The sequence below is a fragment of the Lactuca serriola genome, chromosome 1 (genome assembly GCF_051521515.1).
Source record: "Lactuca serriola cultivar US96UC23 chromosome 1, Lser_US96UC23_V15, whole genome shotgun sequence".
Lineage (NCBI taxonomy): Eukaryota > Viridiplantae > Streptophyta > Magnoliopsida > Asterales > Asteraceae > Lactuca > Lactuca serriola.
In genome coordinates, this window is record NC_136408.1 from 106,272,291 (window position 1) to 106,296,316 (window position 24,026).

Sequence of the window (24,026 nt, forward strand, 5' to 3'; positions counted from 1 at the left end):
GAAACAATAGAATCGTTAGAAAATTTGGGAGAGTGAGCCTTTGGAACCCATTTGTAGTTAGGTTTAACCCATTTCTTTTTCGATCCGATGGGTGGATCAATACTTGCTTTTTATTTTGATGTCGGCCGTTGAGATGACTTTGACCTAACCGGTCTTTGTTTGATTTTTTTATTTTTTTAGTTTTTGTTTGATTTTTTTAATCCGATGGGTGGACCATTTATCTGACGATGACCAAGGATATTGTTGTCCACTTAAGTTGAGCAGCGAGATCTACAAACAATCTAGAATTGTTTAATTTTAGATGTACTAGAACGTGTTTCCCACTTCCTGACATAGCCCAATAATCAAGAACTTCCGAGATACTCCTTACTTTAGGTGAGCAAACTATTATTCATAGAGAGGATAGATTTAGACTGCATATGTTGTACACCCAGGTCGGATCTCTTCCATTCACATAGAGGGTGAAACATATGACTAACTAGAGTTTCAGATGGATTGAGAAGCAGAATGTTGCATATGTTGTGTACTAGGTCGGATTATTAATCATGCAAAGAAGACAACATATGGCTAACAGGTAGAAAGAATAGCATAGATAGAAGATGCAAAGAGACAGATTTGCATATGTTGCAGTCCAGGTCGGATCTTTCGATCACACAGAGGATGCAACATATGAATAATAGTAAGAAAGAAAGAAAATAACTTTCTATAGACCTAATTTATCGGAATTCCCCAGTCGCCCTATCAATACCGGAATTAAGGACAGAATCCGTACATCGAGGAAAAGTTAAGCCACAGTTCTAGATACGGGTTCTCTTAATGTGATTGGTGGATTCTCATGTATATCTCCCTGCTCAACCTACCCAAGCGTCATATTGTCAGGCTAAACAGAACTATCTAAGTCAAGATTTATCAAGTCTTTAGGTTCCTTAAGTTCATCTGCACCTGGTCAAGTCCGTTAAACTTTTTGTGCCTACCAGCACATCGAACACAGAGCCTAGACAATTCAGTTTTTGTACCTTACACAGATTCAAATTGCTTGTTAACACTTGTTGATATCACTTCCCGTCACATCACTTAACAGAAAAATTTTTGATTTTTTTGATTTTCTAATGTTTTTGGATTTTTTTAAATTTTCTAATTTTTGTTTGGTTTTTGTTTAAATTCTCCCCCTAAATTTGTGCATGGGAGAGAATGAAATTAAAATGCGCAAATTTAAACTAACCTAAACAAAAATTAATCCTCAAAGCGAATTATTTTTGACTGGATGATATGGCATTGGTAGCAGTATTTTTCTTATTGGGGAGTAAATTGTGTTCATTTTTTACTGTAGAGGAGGTATCAACATCACTAGCATCATTCTCATGTTCCTGTTCATTCTCCTGCTCCTCCTCTTCTATCCTTACACTCACATGTACTCCTCACCCTATATATATGAACACCAGTCGTACACCCGTGTACGGCCGTACACAAGTGTGCGGCCGTACAAATTCAGTTTATACTTTGCTTTTTTAGGAAAATATATTTTTCTATAATGTAATATGTAATTTTGTGGCTGTGTACGGCCGTACACGGGTGTACGGCTGGTGTTTCATATATATATATATATATATATATATATATATATATATATAGGGTGAGGAGTGCATGCAAGTGTAAGGCTAGAGAGGAGGAGCATGTTCTAGAGAGAGAAACTAAAGAGAAGAATAGTGTGTGTGAGAGAATCTTGTGTAAGGAGCATCATTCATATCTTCAATACATCATAGATTCATCATCTTCTTCTTCTCCTTCTCTTCTTTTTGTGATCTGGCATCATCCGTTTGATTAAGATTCCGCACCATTAAACGGATCTGATTGATACACAAGCAGATTGGGACTTACAAGTGGTATCAGAGCTTGGATTGTATCAATCAATTTTGTCAGATCTAGAGCTTATTTGATCATATTTTTGAAGGATTTTTGTGTTTTTGAATAGATCTTGGCAAAATAAGGGGGTTTGTTCTTCTCGTTTTTCCTAAAAACGAGTTTTTGATCGAGTTTTGGAGCAAAAAGGGGTGAAAAACGTCGTTTTTTTGCGAATCTGTTGAAGGTGTGCGGCCAGGGAGTGTGCGGCTTCGCACCTCATTCTCAGGTTCGCTTCGGTCTCGGTCCAGCATCCTTGCTTCGCAGCTCATCCTCAAGGCCCTTGGTTTACAATCCAACCACCTTTCCAATTGAGCTACAAGGCAACTTGTTAAACTTCTCGCTCGTTCAAATTTTATACACTTCGCAGCAGCTTGCTTACTTAATAAAAAAAAGGGAAACGTTTTTGGGGCTGCCAAGTTTCAAACTTGGGTCCCCTAGTTGATCTTTCAGCAGTCTTACCATCTCATCTAGCAAGTATCTTGTTCCATTCCCTTCCATTTTAATTCAAAAACATTCCTTTTCGCATCTATTTTCGCAAAATTGTCAATTTCAGCCCAAAATTCAAAATCTTTTATTTTGAATTTTTATTTTGAATTACATCTTCTCCAAAAAAATTAGTTTTTAATTTTTGACTTTATTTTTTAACTTTTGACCTTAAAATTTTGACTTTAACTTTAAAGTTTGACCTTTGACTTTAAGTTTTGACGTTTTCGTTTAACTTTCAAAATTTCAAATTTAGTTTTTCGGTTTGACTGTTAAGTTTGAATTTTTTTGAGTTTAACTTTTAAATTTGGGTGTGTAAGAATTAGGTTGTGACACGCTGGGAAGGGGGAGTTTGTTGGGCCAATTAGAAAAGAAAGATATAAACCAAGAGGGAGATTGTTGGGTCAAAAATATGGTTTATACTTTGTTTTTCTAAGAAAATATATTTTTTGTAATTTAGTAGCTGTGTACGGCCGTACCCGTGTGTACGGTCGCACACCTGTGTACAACCATACATGGGTGTACGGTTGGTAATACTATATATAGGGTGAGGGGTGTGAGGAATGTAAGGCTAGAGAGGAGGAGCATGTTCTAGAGAGAGAAACTAGAGAGAAGAATAGTGTGTGTGAGAGAATCTTGTGTAAGGAGCATCATTCATATCTTCAATACATCATAGATTCAAGTTATTCTTCTTCTCATTCTCTTCTATTTGATCTGACATCATCCGTTTGATTGGGATTCCGCACCATCAAACGGATCTGATTAATACACAAGCAGATTGGGGACTTACAATTGGTATCAGAACTTGGATTGTATCAATCAATTTTGTCAGATCTGGAGCTTATTTGATCTTATTTTGAAAGGAATTTTGCATTTTTGGATAGATCAGGGCAAAATAAGGGGGGTTTGTTCTTTGCATTTTTGATAAAAACGAGTTTTTGATCGAGTTTTGGAGCAAAAATGGTGAAAAACATCGTTTTTTCGTGATCTGATTGAAGGTGTGCGGCGAGTTGAAGCTGTGCGGCCTCGGTGTGTGGCTCGGACGTGTACGGCTCGGTGTGCGGCTTCGGACAGTGTTCTCAGCTAAGCGGCTTCGGACGGTGTGCGGCTTCGGACAGTGTTCTCAGCTAAGCGGCTTCGGACGGTGTGCGAGGCTTCAGTCGTCGGAGTCGTTGGAGCTCCTGGTCAGCTCAAGACTTCGCAGCATCTTATTAAAAAAAAGGGAAGCGAATTTGTAGTTGCCAGGAATTGAACTCACGCCATCCCCTTCATCAAAGCAACGCCTTACCATCTGAAATTGTTGGATGGTTTCTTCGTTCCCTTTTTAAAACTTAAGGCGTCCTTATTTCGATTCAACTTTCGCATTTTTAACACTTTTAACCCCAAAAACAATTTCCTTTTATTTTTAAATTCCTTTTTCACCCAAAAATTTTAGTTTTTAATTTTTGACTTTTAATTTTGACTTTTTACTTAAAATTTTGACTTTGACTTTAAATTTTGACCTTTGACTTTAAACTTTGACTTTTTCGTTTGACTTTCAAAATTTTAAATTTAGCTTTTCAGTTTGACTTTTAAGGTTGACTTTTGAGTTTTTAGTCAAAGGGCATATTTTTTTTTTTATAAAAATGAGTTTCTCATCCATTCCGGTAAATGAAGTTTCATGTACTCCATCTTGTGAAGCTACAATTAAATTTCTTCGCGAACAAATTGATTTGCTAAAAAGAGAAAATGAGGACCTTAAATATGAAGGCTATATTCTAAGGAAATGTCAAAAACCCTTAAAAGCACAACTAGAGGCCAAAACTAAGGATTTCCGAAAACTTCAAGAAGAATAAAGCAATAAATGTGAAAATTATGACTATATTAAGAGATAACTTGCTTCTGTGACTGCCGAGCTTGACACATTGAAAAACAAATTTGAAAATGCAGATTTTAATTTTAGAAAATATGATGTGTCAAGTGAGGTAGTTGCCTCGATGATTGAGAAGCAATTAAAATTCAAAGATAATCAAAACAAGAGTCTAGGGTATCACAGTGTGCCACCTCCTTTTAATGACAACTATAACCCATCCCTTGAGACCAATGAAGAAGAGACACCTGCTCAGTTTGGCCCACTCCCTAAACCTGCTTTAGCTTCAGTTAAGACTGAACAATCAAGGCCTACTAAGGTTATTAAGGTGAATGTTTTTGATGCTTCTACTTCATGTGCAGGCAAAGTAGTAAAGGATGAGAACAAGGAGAACTCTACTGAACAAACAAACGACCCCTTGAACTCTGAATCTGTTGCTTCTAATCAACCTGTTGTTGGTAAATACAGGCCTCCAAAACAAGCAAATCAGAGTGCCTACTGCAATTGTGCTTGTAGGAACAATAAGAGACAAGGCAAGGGTACGCCACCAGGGGCAGGAAGAAACAACTTCCCAGTGAAGAAAAGGACATGTTTTCACTGTGGAACACCTGGACACATTTCCCAAAATTGTCCAAATCGCGCATACGTTCCCTACTATGCACAAGGTTGGTAGAACGCGTAGGGTGGGAGATTCTACAAAAGAAATCATTCGAGGTCACAATCACACAATAGTGACTGGAATGCGCAGAAGGGCAAGAGTTCAACTCCAAAGGCCAAGAAATCAACTCCCAAGGGCAAGAAGGGAATGTCGGCCCAGAAGTCAAGTTCAAGAGATGCTCCTATGAAGCCAAGACCGGTTAGGTCAAAGTCATCTCGACGATCGGCTTCAAGTTCTGAAACAAGTGTCGGGGCACCCATCCGCTCAAACAAGAAATGGGTTAAACCCAATTACAAATGGGTTCTGAAGGCTCAATCTCCCAAATCATCTAATGCTTCTAATATTTCTTCATCTTCTGTTTGTCATAAACAGGATATGTCATGGGAGAGAGTACCGTGAAAGGATGAAAAAGGTCAACCCAATTTCAAAATGGATTGGGTTCCAAAGACCAACTAATCTCGCTCTGTGTCGGAGCAGCTATGGAGGCATATCATCAGACTTCGGTTTGTTGGTAGTGGTTGTTCCAGACACATGATAGGGGACATCTCTCAACTGTACAACATTCAAAAATTTGTTTGAGAGTATGTGTCCTTTGCGGGAAAGAAAGGAAGAAATGAAGGGATCACAAATGGGGTTAGTGCTTAATAACATGAAGAATTTTCGGATCTGTTATGAGATTATGCATGTTTTTCTCAGACCTTCTGGATGCAAATTCAATCGATGAATTACGGTTTGCGTTTTGCTCTCTATACTCCTCCTGAGTTTATTTTACATTGATTCATTTCAAAGACATTTTTCTTTAATTTTCTTATGTTTTTCGTCAGTAGGTATTGTCTGGGAAGTGATATAAAGATAAAGTGATAACGGGCAGTCTAAAACATATGTAAAGGACTAAATCTGAATTGTCTAGACTTTGTGTTCAATGTGTTGGTAGGCACGAAGGAATTGACAGTGTGGATTTAGATAGGATTGTTTGGACTGACCATACGACTCTCGAGTAGATTGAGCAATAAGATAAACACGGGAACCCACGGGATACACTAAATTAATACGCATCTAAAACAGTGGTTCAACTTTTCCTTGATGTACGGACTTATGTCCTTAATTCTGGTTCTGATAGGGCGACTGGGGGGTTCTGATAAATTAGGTCTATAGAAAGTTATTTTTTTCTTTTATACTGTTAGCCATATGTTGCCTCCTTTTTGTGATCGAAAGATCCGACCTGGACCGCAACATATGCAACTCTGTCTATATGCATCTTCTATCTATGCTATTCTTTCTGTCTGTTAGTCATATGTTGTCTCCTTTACGTGATTAATAATCCAACCTGGTACATAACATATGCAACCTTCTACTTCTCAATACCTCTAAGTCTCTAGTTAGTCATATGTTTCACCCTCTACGTGATTGGAAGAGATCCAACCTGGGTGTATAGCATATGTAGTCTAAATCAATTCTCTCTCCTAATAATTTTCTGCTCATCTAAAGTAAGGAGTCCTTAGGAAGTTCTTGATAACCAGGGTATATCGGGAAGTGGAGAACACGTTCTAGTGCAACTAAAATTGAACCATTTAAGAGGCTGCCTGTAGAAAAGTTTGTCAATATCCTTCGTGTTTAAGTTTGTCAATACCCTTTGTGTTTAAGTTTGTCAATACCCGTGGTCGTCGTCAGCTAAATGGTTTATTTAGAAAAGTTTGTCAATATCCTTCGTGTTTAAGTGGACCACAATACCGGAGATTGACCAGATCTATTCATGAAGGTGAAGGTACTGATAAACAAAGTTAAGACTGTCTCACAACTTTGATCCCAAATATTTTTGTTTTTGTTAAATTTGTTCATAGTTTTCCTCTATGCACAAATTTAGGGGGAGAATTAAAATAATAATAATAATAATAATAATAATAATAATAATAATAATAAATTTAAAAATCAAATAAAAATCAGAAAAAAAATTAAATTAATTTTTTTTTCAAAAATCAAACAAAAATCAGAAAATTAAAAAAAAATCCAAAAATAGTGTTATATTCTTGTTCAGAAAACCCAAAAAATTTTTGTTTCTGTTTTATTTTTTCAAAAAATATGAAAAACCCAAAAATATTGTGTGCTAAAGTTTTCTTTTAGTTTTGTTTTGTCTTGAAAAGTGAATTCAGGTGTAGATGAGACTCATGGAGACTATATCGAGATTTCTGAGCCAAGGCTTCATTCGTGATCATCGAAGAATTTTCATTCGAAGGAGAAAGAAATGAAGATTATTCTTTAAACATTCAATCCTTCAACCCAAGAAGCAAGGTGAAGCTGCACTTGAAGATTATGTGACAGATTGCATTGAAACCTCCTCAATCAGTTTGCTACTATCTTGAACCTGCTGGAGTGATCCAGAAGATTCGTTCTCTCTATTCTCTCTGGAGATTCTCAAGCCGAAAGCGCCATCTTTCATGAATCTCTTCAAGAAGCCTCCTCACCCAATGTGCGTTCAATGTCAAAATTTGAAGATAAGCCCAACCGCTCAAGATGAAGTCATTCATGGAAGATTCATATGTTCATCTTGATGCTATGAAGAATTTGAAGATTAATGTTGAAGCCAAAGCTCCCATTGAAGATTAACAAGAAAAGCCAGCTACTTTTTAGGGGGAGCTTGTTGGGTCATTTAGAAAAGAAAGTTATAAACCAAGGGGGAGATTGTTGGGTCAAAATATTGGTTTATACTTTGCTTTTCTAAGAAAATATATTTTTCTGTAATTTAGTAGCTATGTACAGTCGTACTCGTGTGTACGACCGCACACCTGTGTACAGCCGTACATGGGTGTACGGCTGGTAATACTATATATAGGGTGAGGGGTGTGAGGAGTGTAAGCCTAGAGAGGAGGAGCATGTTCTAGAGAGAGAAACTAGAGAGAAGAATAGTGTGTGTGAGAGAATTTTATGTAAGGAGCATCATTCATATCTTCAATACATCATAGATTCAAGTTATTCTTCTTCTCCTTCTATTCTATTTGATCTGACATCATCCGTTTGATTAGGATTCCGCACCATCAAACGGATCTGATTGATACACTAGCAGATTGGGGACTTATAAAATTCTTTGTACTATAATGGTTACTTATAAGAGACCTGATCTAGCAAGACTTATCATCACTTATCCATGGAACCCCCAAATCCTAAAACTACATTTGCCATCACAATATTTGGCTAATAACCGTCTACTATCATTTTTCACAACACATAATTGATAACCGTTTGCCACTGCATAATTACAAAGCATGTGTTTCAGTTCTTAAGGATTCTCAAACGTCATACCTAACAAAGGTTGTTACTTCTTCTAGTATAGCTTTTCATTAAAAAGATATTAAGCGATTTAGGATCAACATCTTCATTGTCTCCCATTTCTTTATCAACAGGCTCACCTAGAACTACATTCTCACCGATCTAAAATCTGGCCCATTATCCTTTTTGAAAAAATAAGGGTTGCTATTATCATCCTCATGCCATGTGTGGATTGTTTCCGTATCATCAAGCACTTCTTCCTGTATATTATCAACAATTTTCTATGTTTCTTCATCCAACCATTCTTGCACGTTAGCATTACTAAAATGGTCTACATATATAGGGAGTTCAACACCACATTCATTAGCAACTGCTATTAATTAGGCATAATCTAGCTCGTTCCGAATTAACCTCAAACCATTTGTAAAATCAATATCAAGAAGATAGTAATAAAACTTCTCACATTTTTCTTCAACACATAGCACTCATCCTTGTCATGCTGGCGAAATCAATGTTCACCAGTCACTGACTAATCCCGTTGGTGTATCGTATGGGGTACTTAGAGAAGATACTTTGGAAGTGCAAATCGACAATGATGTATACATCAGTCATGTCTGGGGTTTGAAGATAAGAAATGAAGTAAGGGTTTTCAGTCGAAGCATAAGGAACTAGTAAAAGTGTTTGTCGGTATTAGTCTTATTAAATGCATAAACGACACAGTCAGCAAGCGTATGTGGCATAAATAGATGAGGTGGCAAAGATGTGGTTGGCTTACCCCTTCCAAACTTCAAAAAAGTACGTAGTTGACCCAAAAAAAACAAGTTTATGTCCTCATAAATCAACAAAAATACTTTATGGATTAAATTGACCAATCCTAAAAATTTCGTAGGACATTTATGTCATTTCCCCAAAAGAATTAGTCCATTACATATATCAATTTTTAAATAGATAAAATGATGAAATAAGAGGATAAAATAGTAGAAAATTTACTTTTATTATATATATTAAAAGCAAATGGCTTAACAAAGTAAAAGTGTTCTTTCACAATTTGATTATAATAGTTTTTGTTTCACACTTTTGGTACAATACTTTCCACTTTTGACATGTTTTACTTTTTCTTTCCACTCTTAATTGTTGTATATTTTTATTATTATTATTATTATTATTATTATTATTATTATTATTATGAAACCTCTTAGGAAGATTAAGGTTTTTGGTTTTAAAAAGTTTTGTCGGTTTTGAATTTTGGCTGATTTAGTCCCTATAATTTTGTAATGTATAGAAAAGGTTCTTGTAAAGTTTTTTTTTCACAAAAACAATCCATATGTTCATGATTTCTGTATGTTGGCAGGTTTGATCTTTATGTAGAAAATAAATTATAAAATTTGTCCCTGTAATTTATAAAAAATTCCTTGTGTAGTTTTTTTTACATAAACAATCTATGTGTTTAAAAAATAACAAAATATGCCCTTACCACACAGAAAATTTGCAGATTACGTTCACCGCACGCCCCTGACTGCTTCCCTACGAAGCGGGGCTTAGGCATTTTCTAGTTTACTTCTATTTTAAGATCCCATTTTCAAAGTTTATTTATGGGATAATGACTTAAAAGGGTAATATATTTTTTGATTTGTACATATTTAGTCACTAACTTTTTTTCGTCCACATTTACCCCTTCAACTTGTTAAACTGTACACATTTAGTCCTTATGATCGGCTACTCCAGGTTAGCCGGTAAAAAAGACTTAATATGGTAATATATTTCTCACTTTGTACATATTTAGTCCTTAATATTTTTGTACACATTTAATCCTTAATATATATATATATATATATATATATATATATATATATATATATATATATTTTGCTAAATAAGTCATTTTTGTTTTTGTACTCATTCAATACTTATGAATGATTTATTTAGGTTTTTCTCACGACATTTTACGTGGGATAGCCATATAGTGGTGGGATAGGTTGAGGTGGTCCTGCTATATGCTATATGCCAAGATACCTGGTACGGACCGACTGTAAGCCGTAGGCACGGCGACTCGAGAAAAACGGTTGGGTTAAGGCGGCATGCTGACAAACCCTGGGTATTCTAGTCCAATGACTGATTGAACCTGTTACATGTTGGCATTCCAGTCTGATGACTGAAATCTGATGAGTGTGGGCCCGTTATGCATGATAATACGTTTGTTGTATCGGGTATTTTGGAGGAAACTCACTAAATTTTGTGTTTACCCAGTTGTTTATGTTTTCAGGTTCTATCGTTGATCGTGGGAAGGCGAAGACATCACTGTACACACTCATCAATAGTATTGAGGATTCTGTGTTTCTTATATTACTCTGATTTTCGATAAATGTATTTTGATAAACGTTTTTTCTTAATAATGAATTTATAATTAGGGACTTTCGCCTTATTTAAAAATGAAATTTTTTATTCGTGAAAATGAGACGTTACACATAAACATCAACAACCCCACACACTTTATCAATTACTGTCCCACATGAAATGTCGTGAGAAAAACCTACAAAAATCATTCATAAGTACTGAATGAGTACAAAAACAAAAATGACTTATTTTGAAACAAAAAAAAATATTAATGACTAAATGTGTACAAAAATATTAAGGACTAAATGTGTACAAAATGAAAAATATATTACCTTATTACCCTATTAAGTCATTTTGTGTTTACCCAGTTGTTTATGTTTTCAGGTTCTATCGTTGATTGTGGGAAGGCGAAGACATCACTATACACACTCATCAATAGTATTGAGGATTCTGCGTTTCTTATATTATTATGATTTTTGATAAATGTATTTTGATAAACGTTTTTCTTAATAATGGATTTATAATTAGGGACTTTCGCCTTATTTAAAAGTGAAATTTTTTATTCGTGAAAATGAGACGTTACACATAAACATCAACAACTCCACACACTTCATCAATTATTGTCCCACATGAGATGTCATGAGAAAAACCTACAGAAATCATTTATAAGTACTGAATGAGTACAAAAACAAAAATGACTTATTTTGAAACAAAAAAAAATATTAATGACTAAATGTGTATAAAAATATTAAGGACTAAATATATACAAAATGAGAAATATATTATCCTATTAAGTCATTTTTCTCGGCTAACTTGAAGTAACCGGTCATAATGACTGAATGTGTATAATTTAACAAGTTGAAGGGATAAATGTGGATGAAAAAAAAGAAAATATCAGTGACCAAATGTATAAAAATAAAAAAATATATTAGGTGATTATCCCTTTATTTATTTATATACACACTTATACTATATTTGGAATCATGGTTGGCATAAGCTGTCTGTATATCCCTGCATACCCACTCGCTACATGACAATTGTGACCCATTAAACAATTCGACATCAATATAAAATCAAAAGTAGTGACATTGTTTCTTGTTTTTAACATAAAAATGTTCTAAATCTATAGTTTAATAATTCAAAATCTATAATAATGAACAACTTGATAACCTATTTGAAGTCCTTCATATAAACCAATTAGTTTCGTAAACTCATTCAATAATAAAACTACAAATACAACGACTATAACCATAAGCATAATAATAACAATAATAAAATAGCTTAATAGCTAAACCCATAAATAAAATCATATAACTAGAAAAAAAAATAACATTTTTTTCAATTAACCAAAAAGAACATTGGATCGTTACAAAAAATAACCAACAAAATAACAGAAAATATGTTACATTTTAATATTTAATTCTAATATTAAATATTAAATTATATTATAATATCTTATGTACTTATGTTATATTGTTATTTCCCAACCCATATTTACCAAACGGCTACTAGATTACGTCTCCTGAATATATTATACGATACATTTGAAGAAGACAAACTTTTGACGTATTTGTTTCTATCTATTTGGTAAAGTTTGTTGATTTGGTGCTCCATAATAAATACCCTTTCTTCCTCCTTGAATTCAATCGTTAAACAAACAATGTTCCCTCTCTTCTCTCCAATCTGAGAGCTTTCAATTCTGGTTTTGCTCATTGATTCATTCTTCAATGGCTTCCTACTTCACAAAATCGAAATCTTCCATCATGCATAATCTCAAATCCAGGAGGTTTCTCATGTTAGGCTTAATCAATCGCACGACTTCCAGTTCCATTGGTAGTTCGCAGTTTGCTCATCGTCTTCTTCATACGATTTCACCTCCATCGTTACCTGCTTGGAGTTATGCGAGTTCGTCTCGGATTAATTCCTCCATTGTTTTAACTCGTTGTTTTGCTTCGGTCGCCGGAGGGAGAAGAGCGCATACGGCTACCAGTGTTAGCGACGACGTCGATCAGGTCTGTACTCGGTAACATCTTCTCGTTGTGATTTGCAATTTAGTTTTTTGTATTTGTTTGTGACGTGTTTGTTGATTTAGTTTGTTTTGATTTGATTGGTTTGTGATGAGTTTTGGCTTTTAGCAGTTTGTGTTTTCTACTCATGATTGTGGTATTGGTCAAATTTGCATAGAAACTCAAAAATCAATAATATTAGTTTAGTTGTAATGATCATAATAGTGTTTTCGCTTCACGTTTTTCCTGTTTAGCCTCTGATTTGGCTCTTTGAATTTTTCTGTTTTCACTTGATTTGTGAAATTGAATAGATTAGTTGTAAGAATCATAATGATCAAAATTCAATACTATCAATTTAATTGATGAACTTAGTAAATCGACAGGATTAGCTTTAAATAAAAGGGTTAAATGATAAGTTGAATTGCATATCAAATATCCAAATATGAAATAAGAGGTACATATCTTGAATTCTGCAGTAAAAGTGTAAAACTATTTCTGGATCAAGATTGAAATGGTAATCATTACTGTTTTGGGCATTGTGAAACCAACAAATTACTTCTTTTTCAATTGAAATATTTTACAGGTTTGACTTTATCAAAAAAGTCACTTTTTGACTTAGTAACCGATATGGTATTTTCATGTACAGATTAAAGCTTTGTTTATTCACTTTATTGACAGCCTTTTTCTTCTGCTTAACAACCCATTATTACTTTACTACAGGTCTAACTTTATTCTGTATCTACATCGAATCAGAATTCTTCAGTTGACCATTTTTTATCATTAAAGTCAAACTTCTCTTCTTTGTTAGCACATGGATTCATCTGTACTTTAAAGTCACCCTTCAACTTTACGCGATTTAGATTGCTGTTCCTCTAACACATCCCATATTTAATTTCCTCATGGAATCTATTGATGACTCCTCCTTTTCAAGGTGTTCATTTACGAAATAAAAGAAACAAAATCTATCTTTTTCATATTAAAAACAGGATTTGACTTTTGACTTTTGACTTTTGAGTCAGTGCCACTGCTTTTTGGAAACTGGAATAAACATTTTTCTTATGAATAATCACTTTCATTTTTTTATCCCCTTAATTAACTAACGCACATATCTTGATGCAGTTCTCTAATGAAGCTCCTACAAGGGAACACCTAGATTTTCCAGGTGGAAAAGTCAAGTTTACCCCCAAACTAACTTTCACATCAAAAACTATAGAGGAAAGGGCTCATTGTTATCGAGTGCTTAACGAAAATGGACATATAATCCCCAATAGTGATTCAGTTCAGGTAATAAACTAAAACATGACTTATCTAATTAACAAGATCGATTCTTTTTATATTTCCTAAACATATATAAAGGATATTTTTGTCTTTTCAACATACAGATCAGCAAAGAACTTGCTGTGAAAATGTATGCTGACATGGCAACACTACAAGTTATGGATACTATTTTCTATGAGGCACAAAGACAAGGAAGAATATCATTTTATCTAACAACAATTGGTGAAGAGGCAATCAATATTGCATCAGCTGCAGCTCTTAACATTAATGACTTTGTCTTTCCTCAGGTTTTACTTTATGATCTTTTGTTCATAACTTTCATGGATTAAAATCATCTTTTTTTTTTTATTAATTAAAGTTTGAAATGCTGATATGCAGTATAGGGAGGCTGGAGTTTTATTATGGAGAGGATTTACTTTACAAGAATTTGCAAATCAGTTATTTGGAAATAAATATGATTATGGAAAAGGGAGACAGATGCCTATTCATTATGGGTCTAAGAAGCTTAACTACATTACAGTTTCATCTACTGTAGGGTAAGATATTAAATTTATAATCTACTCCTTTTTTCTTAAAAAGAAATTATTAAACTTTTTATATTAGAGCATTGTAGTTTATAAAATCTACCCAATTATAGCAAGTATCATACAAATACAAAGCAATTTCCATTTCTACAATTGGGTAGATTTTTCAAAGTATGATGTACTAATAAGAAAAATATGGAAGTTAAATCTTATAATCAGGTATATTTTAAACTAAAATGTGTTAATAAGAAGAAGAAAAAAAAAGGGCTAATCTGATAAAAGAACTTATATTTTGTGTTTTTTTTTTTTTTTTTTTTTTTTTTTTTTTTTTTTCGGATTAAACCTCAAATTTATTTTTTGCCTGAAAAGGATCTTGTATTTTTTTCATTTTTTCCGGTCTGACCCTTTTAGTCGTTTTTTTCCAAAAAAAAGGGGAAATTGTCTGAAAAGTTTCAATATTTTGGGAAAAGTCACGATTAAGTTCCAACTTTTTTAATAGAAAAGTTCCGATTATTTGATTTTACACGATAATATGTCATTTCATGTTCAAAGAAAAAAAAAAGACTTTTTTGTTAATTCGAGCAAAAATTAAATAATTGGGAAATTTATATTAAAAAAAATGGGACTTAATTGTTACTTTTCCCAAAATATTGGGACTTTTGTGACAATTTCCCAAAACAAATTGTAAAATATGAGGGTTTTTTCGAGAAGGGTTAATCTCAAAAAAGATTTTATACTTTGTGTTTTTTCCTGATTAACCCACAAATTTATTTTTTTCCTGAAAAAGACCTTGTATTTTTCATTTTTTTTTCCGAAAAAGCCCTCAACTTTTGTAATTTTTTCCGAGAAAAACCGCAACTTTTTTAGTTTTTCTTGAAAAAACCCTCGCATTTTACAATTTTTTTGGAAAAAAAAATGACTAAAAGGCCCAGCTTGGAAAAAATGAAAAAATACAAGATTTTTTTCAGGCAAAAATCAAAATTTGAGGTTTAACCCTTTCTAAAAAAACTAAAAAACTTGAGGGTTTATTTGGAAGCATTTAGAACCTTGAGGATTTTTTCCAAAAAAAAAAAATACAAAGTTGAGGGCTTTTTTGAAAAAAAAAAATGAAAAAATCCAAGGTCTTTTTTAGACAAAAAATAAAGTTCAAGGTTTAACCCGAATACACACACAAAATACGTCTTTTATGAGATTACCCCCCCAAAAAAAATAATAAAAAATACTTGATATAAAGAAATAAAAGTATGATGCTATAATACATAAATAAATCAAAAATATCTTTTCAGACCACAGATTCCACATGCAGTAGGTGCTGCTTATTCTCTGAAGATGGATAAAAAAGATGCATGCACAGTTACTTATTTTGGTGATGGAGGCACTAGCACGGTATATATATATATATATATATATATATATATATATATATATATATATATATATATATATATATATATATATATATATATGATCAATAATTTTATATTTATTTTTATAAAAAATTAGAGTAAATTATACGAATGGTCCCTATGGTTTAGGGTAATTTGCGTGTTTGGTCCCTAACTTACTTTTTTAACTCAGAAGGTCCCTATGGTTTGTTTTTGTTACATGTTTGGTCCCTGTCTTACCTAAAAAAACTATTTTGCTCTTGATTTTCAATTTATTTAAATAAAAACACCCCCAACCCCAACCCCACGCCCTCACCTTACCTTACCTACCCCACCATTTTTTCCTTTTTAAATAATAGTATTTTTAGGTAAGACAAGGACCAAACGCGTAACAAAAACAAACAGTAGGGACTTTCCGAGTTAAAAAAGTAAATTAAGGACCAAACGCACAAATTACCACAAACCATAGGGACCATTCGTGTAATTTACTCAAAAATTAATCACCTTTTTCATTATATAATTGTGATATTTTATTTATTACAGGCAGATTTCCATGCTGGATTAAACTTTGCTGCAGTTATGGAGGCTCCAGTAATTTTTTTCTGCAGAAACAATGGATGGGCTATTAGTACTCCAATCAGTGATCAGTTTAGAAGTATTATTATTATTATACATTCTCTCTCCTCCTTTAACAAAAAAAAAAAAAATTCTTTCAACTTTAATATTTTCAGTTTATTTACTTATCAAGTAATTGTACTTTGAAAAATGAAAAATCTGCACATTTATAGCAATGTGTAGATTTTTCAAAGTATAATCTATTTCATATTTTCAAGTATTTAACTTCTTTTTTTTCAGTATTCTTAATTTGTAATTATATTATTGACTTTTGGACTTTTAAAAAAAAAAGGTGATGGAATTGTTGTAAGAGGGAAAGCATATGGAATTCCGAGCATCCGAGTAGATGGAAACGATGCTTTAGCAGTCTATTCAGCTGTTCATAAGGCACGCAAAATGGCTATTGAAGAACAAACACCTGTTTTAATTGAGGTTTGTTTTGTATTTTATATAGCATCTTATTTTTATAATATTGTTAATAGGATTTTATGCAGAAAAGTGTCATTGTTTTGGGAAAATTTTTGATGAAGTCCTAAATTTTTTTAGGTTAATCTAAAAAAAAAAACACTTATATTTTGTGTTTTTTCTGGATTAAACCTCAAATTTGTTTTTTGCGTGAAAGAAAAAATGTTGTGGTTTTTCATTTTTCCAAATTTGGCCGTTTTAGTCATTTTTTGCCAAAAAAAATTGTAAAATGTAGGTTTTTTTTCGAGAAAAATTAAAAAAGTTGAGGGTTCATATTGGAGCATTTAGAAGGTTTAAAGTTTTTTCGAAAAAAAAAATGAAAAAGTACAAGGTTCTTTTCAGGGTAAAAATAAATTTGAGGTTTAACCCGAAAAGAAATAAAAAAATAAGTTTTTTTTTTTTTTTTTTTTTAAAATTAACCCTTTTTTTAGCAGTTATTTTGGACAAATCACATAATCTGTCATTTCCTGTTAAAAAAAAAAAGAATTTTTTCATTAATCTGGGCAAAATGTTAAATAATCAGGACTTTTCTATTCAAAAAAAATATTCCATGACTTCATCAAAAAATTTCCCAAAATAATGCGACTTTCACTTTTCTACATAAAACCCTATCGCTATATATTTGGGCACTTTTTTCAACAATATTGTAATAAGAAGCAATGAAAGTAAAACGGTATATTAACTATTATTAATTATTAATTATTAATTATTAATTATTAAATAAATGAATGAAAGTACATTGCTATTTGTTAATTCAAACAACAGGCGATGACATATAGAGCAGGACACCATTCGACATCAGACGACTCAACAAAGTATCGATCGGTTGAAGAAATCGAATGGTGGAGAGGTGATCAAAACCCTGTAAAGAGATTTAGAAAATGGATCGAAAATGAAGGTTGGTGGAATGATGAAGCCGAATCACAACACCGTAGCAACATAAGGAAACAGGTAAAAAATTAAAATCTTCATAATAGCAACGTACTTTGTATTTACATTTTTTAGGGTTAATCTCATAAAAGACTTTACATTTTGCGTTTTTCCCAAATTAAACCTTAACTTTTATTTTTTTGCCAGAAAAAACCCTTAACTTTGTCGTTTTTTTTTTTTGAGAAATCTCTGATAAAGGCCTGATATTTTGGTCGGTTTACGGTTTAATCCTAATATTTATTTTTTGAACAGAAAAGGCCTGATTATCTAATTTTATACTTTAATTGAAAAAAAATAAGGGTTGTTTCGTTAATTTGGGCAAAATATAAAATAATCGGGACTTTTTTGTTCAAAAGATAAATGTTGAGATTAAACCGTTAACCGGCCCAAAATATTCGGACTTTATCGGAGATTTTTTTTTTCTGGATAAAACCCTCAACCTTCTAAACATTTCAAAATAAATCCTCAACTTTTGTAGTTTTTCCTGAAAAAACCTTCACATTTTACAACTTTTTTAGAGAAAAATGACTAAAAGGGCCGGATCCAAAAAAATACAAGGTCGTTTTCATGAAAAAATATAGTTGAGGTTTACTCCGGAAATTAAAAACCACAAAATATAAGGTTTTTTCTAAGATGAACCCCAAAAAAATTGTAAAGTATGAGGGTTTTTTTCGAGAATAACTAAAAAAGCTGAGGGCTTATTTGGAAGCAATTAGAAGGTTGAGGGCCTTTTCGGAAAAAAAAGTTGAGAGTTTATTTGGAAGCAGTTAGAAGGTTGAGTCTTTTCGGAGAAAAAAAACGAAGTTGAGGGTTTTTTCAAGAAAAACTAAAAAAGTTGAGGGTTTATTTGGAAGCGGTTAGAAGGTTGAGGTTCTTTTCAGGAAAAAAACAAAGTTGCTAGTTTGTTCCGGAAAATAAAAAAATACAAGGTCTTTTTCAGGCAAAAAATAAAGTTGAGATTTAATCTGAAAAAAACACAAAATATAAAGTCTTTTATGAGATTAACCTCTCTTTTTTATTGATAATAGCAATATGTAATAAAATAAAAATACATTACTATTATGGGTAAAAAATAGTACATTACCCATGTAAATATGTTACTATTTCACTTACATTAATCTAACTTTTGTAAGTAATAATAATATAGTTATCACAAGCAATTCAAGCGGCGGAGAAAGTAGTAAAGCCTCCACTTGGGGACCTTTTCAGTGACGTATATGATGTCATCCCTAAAAACCTTATCGATCAAGAGGCTTTTGTAAGAAAAAGTATGGAGAAACATTCGCAAGATTATCCATCCGATGTTCCCGTGTAAATCAATGGGCTTTATCGTGTATTAAAATTATTATTAATTTTATCAATGAGAGTTCTAAATTAATATTATTTTGCATATTTCGTCTCCTTTAATTGAATTCATTAGTAACTTGAATCTTGTAGTTGTTATATTATGTATATGGATTGCTTCGAAGTACAATGTGATATTACAATGAGTTACGCAAAATTTGGTAAAAGTTGACCAATATACAATTCTTTACCCAAGTTCTAGGGTAGAGGTTTGGGATGAGGTGGATTGAAGTGTATTACGCTTTGACGCCTAAGTTAGGGAGGTCTTACTTGAGAGAGTGTATGAGAGCTTAGAAAGAATTATGGGACTGAATTCTTACTTGGAGATATATCCTATGGAGGAGATACCTATAGTGTTTAAACAAGTGCCATAAGGAACAAAGGGTGGTACAACTAGGCTGACAATGGAGCGGGTTTTGACCCTGATATGATCCAATCTTTTAGGAATTATATGGGTTTGGAGCATAGTTTTTTATTGGTTTACCCTTAACCACTCATAGCTACTAACCCTTTTATTAAAAGGGTCGGGTATGGATCATCACCGATCCACCTCGTATACTTTTTAAATTATTGGTTTATAATTTATATTGCCTAAAGTTTAATTTTAATTCTAATCGAAAGTCCAAAAGGGAAAATGCCAAAGACCAAACTGTTTATACATAAAAATCAAGGAGCCGACTTCTAGACTTTCAATCTTCTATTAAGAATTATGATATCATTTCATTTATATTTCATTAAGCAATCGTCATATTTCATTCATAAATCATTAAATTCAGTCATCAACCGAAAGAAATTTTGTCATTGTTATTCTCTATCACTAAAATCGACAGTCAAAAATAAATCAGAAGTTACTACAATAGTGATTTTTTATTCCAATCGAAAGTCCTCAAGTACGTAATGTGTTTTCTAAACCAACATTTGTTTTATTTAAGAAATATTATTTCATGAATTAAGTAAAATGTGTTTGATAATTCAAAAAGCCTACGGTTACGGGGCGGATTTGGATATTCGTTGATGCTGTGGATAAGAGTATGGATTTGATTATTCAAAATCATGCGTGTTACGGATCGGGTTTGCATCGGATTTTGAAATTTCTTAAAAGGGTTTAGATCAAGGTCGACACGCTTCAAACCCGCCCCATTGCGAGGTCTAGGTACAATGTCATTCTTCATTATTAAAAAGTTTTTTAGAAGTTATATAACTAAAGTTGAAAAACAGGTGAATGTCAATATATATATATATATATATATATATATATATATATATATATATATATATATATATATATATATATATATATATATATATATATATATATATATATATATGGGGTTGAGTTTATTGAAAAAAAGGCAAATCAGGCTATTCTCGTTAACTATTCTCCAAAAAGTTAATCCAAGTATCCAACCACCAAAATAGTCATCAGTTTTGCAAATAACATGTACGAAATTGGCATGTCGTCATCTATGAAATGGTGATGTGGCAACTAAAATGACGTCGTTTTTTAAGAAAAAAATTGCACATGTTATTTAAAAAAAAAAAAAAAATAGTTTTTTGAAGTTTTTTGAGTTAGGAATCTCCACAGCAAAAGAAAGTTTTGTATTTTAGTTTTGACCTACAAAAATTAAAATAAATAAATATATAAATCCCACAATTTTTCAGATGTAGCCGAGATTTTGCAGATAACATCCACAAAATCCTCCTACCCATCTAAGAAATCCTCTAAAAAATGGTTTGAAATCTTTTTTGTGGGGTTTGTATGGTATGAATCTTCAAATATCACTTTTCATAAAAAGAAAAAAAATAGAGCTTGATATTGTAGTTTTGACCTGCAAAAATGAGAAAATAATCTCACTATTTTTCAAAGGATTTCTCAAATGGATTTAACAATTTCGTAGATTTCATCTGCAAAAATTCTCAACTTCATCCAATAAATCTGCTAAAAATCATGAGAAATCACTTTTTTTTTATCATGGTTTCTTTTTAGTTTAAGATAATTATGAACATTGATGGAAGCTCTAATTTTCCTAATGATTATTCCTTCTAAACCTGCTTTTTAAATAGATTTGAGCATTTAAGTTTCAAAATGTCAATTTTCAACTTAGTATTCACCATTAAAATAAGAATGTTGGGATATGCATAGGAAATTTCTAATGCTAGCTCTTTAAGATTACTAGACATTAATAACTACATGGATCAATTTTCTTTGGTTAACATTTTTGTTTCCTTTTCCAATTTCTAGGTTTTAAAGGAAGGAAGAAGAAAGGAAGCTAGAAATATATGTCCGTTTGGAAGCTCTTGAAATTGCATGCTAATATTTAGTTCGAGATTGATCATGTTTCGAGTTTCATCCCAACAAATATTTAGTTTGATTGTACTATGTTTTGAGTACTGGCACAACAATTAATATTTTTAAACTTTTTTTAAGACATTTGTGTTTTAACTATGGAGAATTTTGTTGTAGACAACTTTGAAATTGGAGTAATGATATTGTGTTTTGTATTTTTTTTATCTTAATTATCTTATTTTTCTTTTATATTCTGTTTAAATTTAATGAATTGTTGGACCTAATTTATTAATATAATTTTGCCTAAAAGAAGTGTCACTAATAGTATAAAAATAATGTTTCATTTAGCAGATAAATAGTAGCATAAAATAATGCCACTAAAACCTATAAGTTCTTTAGTGGCATAGTAGAAAAGTGCTACTAAAACCCAATAAAGCTGCAGCGACACAACCAAAAAGTGCCATTAAAGGCCTTTAGTGGCAGCGCTTTTAGTGACACTTTTATTTTGTACCACTGATTGCTCCAGGGGCCTTTAGTGGCACTTTTTTGATTTTTAGTGACACTTTTTATATGCCATTAAATATCATTTTATTTGTAGTGTATTGAAATTTAGTTTATATATGATTACACTTTAGGTTTTATATTTATTTAACCTTATTAACCAACTTATAATCATTATTATAAAGAAACTGAAAAGTCATGGGAGTTTCAAATGAATGTGGTGAAAGGAAAAAAGAATGAGAGTTTCAAATGAATGTGGTGAAAGGAAAAATGCTTCCTTAGTATATGAATTATTATATCAAATTTAACAATAACATCTCTAAATATTATTAAAAGAGAAACCTTATGACATCATCTTAAATAATCTGGACCGTTGATTGTATTTCAATCTTATTTTTTTCCACCCTTAGATCAAATCGCTGACATCATCTTCCTCATACGGAATGTATTTAATTTCAATAAATGCTTTCCAATCGACAAACAATAACTTATATTCGTAGAAATGGAATGTATTTAATTCCAATAAAAGTTTTCCATATTTTAAATTTTGAATTTCCGATTATGAAGATTTTAATATGGTCAATTTTAAAAACATATTACTAACAAACTATTTCAATCAAGGCATTAATATAAATCTGTTTATATTAGTAACCATTAATATAAAATCTATTTTTATTAGGAAATCATTAATACCAAAAATCATATTTAAATTATCACATACATATACGATTCATCCTTGAATCCGCGGCTCACACTTGTTTTTAATTGTTTCTTTTCTTCAAACATTCTCCTACGACATCATTATTATTACTTATAACTTCGATCACCATTCCCCGCTTCAAACATTCGTTCTTTTGCACCAGAAGGTCAGTACCTTCTTTCGTTTTTTATATTTTTTTCGATAATTTTTTTGTTCATTTATCAAATGTATGTATTCATATATTTCGATTTTCTTTATCACAAATTACATGAAATCAGTTAACTACTTTTCTGAAACTCTTCAAATAAACAGGAAAAGATATGGCGTACCTTTAACAAAACAGAAATTAACTATCTTGGGAACTGACATTAATTACGAAAATGTTACTTTTATATATTAGAGATAATTATGAATTTTTTATTTCTATGTCATAAGAATCCGGTTAATTGACATGATTTTAAAATATCATTGAAGTTATTATGTTTTTGTATATCATATCAACCTACTTTTTTATCTTTATATAGTAACAATAAAATTTATAAATTTACACAAGAAATATACATATTTCGAATTTTGTAATATTATTATACCTTACAAAATACAACTCCCGCCAAAATAATTTTCGCCAGTAATTTGATCCTTACTTTCAACAAATTTAAATTTGTATTTTCATTATAAAATTTTTTAATGATCCTGATTTTTTTTCCTCCAAAAATATATCAAGCATTTACGTCTTAGATAATGCCGCCCAATTATAATTATAACTTTCTAAAAGTATATCCATTTAATGAGGAATTTGATATAATGAAGGAAGTAAATGTTAATTAAAATGAGATATATATTACATAATTACTACACGGGATTATTCAAAAAATTAATATGAAGGTGTCAACATTAAGCATTTTTAAAGTGAAATTTTAGAATACATACAAATGATGATATTGTACAATGAAATAAAAAATGGAATAGATAGAAAAAAAACTATTAAGGCAGTCAATCTTGAAAATAACATAGTTATGAAAAATTATAAAGTAAGATAAAATTATAAGATATTAGGAGATTTGTAAAAAATACAATTAGTAAAAGCGTTATGGTTATTAGAAAAAATAAGACCGTTAAGATTAGTAAAAATACAATATATAAACTAAATTATCACGATAGTAATGAAATGTCATTATTTGATATTTCATGTAATTGAAAAATATACCAAATTACACTGATGATATACTAAAATTATTTAAAGTTGCGCCTAAACTAATGCAAAACTCTTGCGAACACCAAATAAATAAGAACAAACATAAAAGCTAGCACTTATGTTCATAATCAATTTAAAATAAACAAATCATGATTTAGAAAAGAATCTTCATTGATGATATACTAAAATTAAATCAATATAACATCTAACATTCTATAAATTATATTATATAACTTTACTTGAATAAATGAAATAGTTGTTCATATTTAATGCGGTAGAAAAAATGGTATATTGGTTGTCAATATA

The 24,026-nt window shown here is 31.5% G+C and overlaps 1 protein-coding gene across 1 annotated transcript; it reads left to right on the top strand.

The window, feature by feature from the left end:
• Nucleotides 1-12,069: 12,069 nt before the first annotated feature.
• Nucleotides 12,070-19,083, top strand: LOC145097003 (2-oxoisovalerate dehydrogenase subunit alpha 2, mitochondrial-like). Its single transcript, XM_079034462.1, has 9 exons — nucleotides 12,070-12,502; nucleotides 13,616-13,780; nucleotides 13,879-14,061; nucleotides 14,153-14,310; nucleotides 15,585-15,684; nucleotides 16,227-16,338; nucleotides 16,591-16,730; nucleotides 17,529-17,714; nucleotides 18,841-19,083. Exons 1-9 carry the CDS (start codon nucleotides 12,218-12,220, stop codon nucleotides 19,006-19,008), a joined length of 1,497 nt encoding a protein of 498 aa, XP_078890588.1. The 5' UTR covers nucleotides 12,070-12,217; the 3' UTR covers nucleotides 19,009-19,083.
• The last annotated feature ends 4,943 nt before the right edge of the window (nucleotides 19,084-24,026 follow it).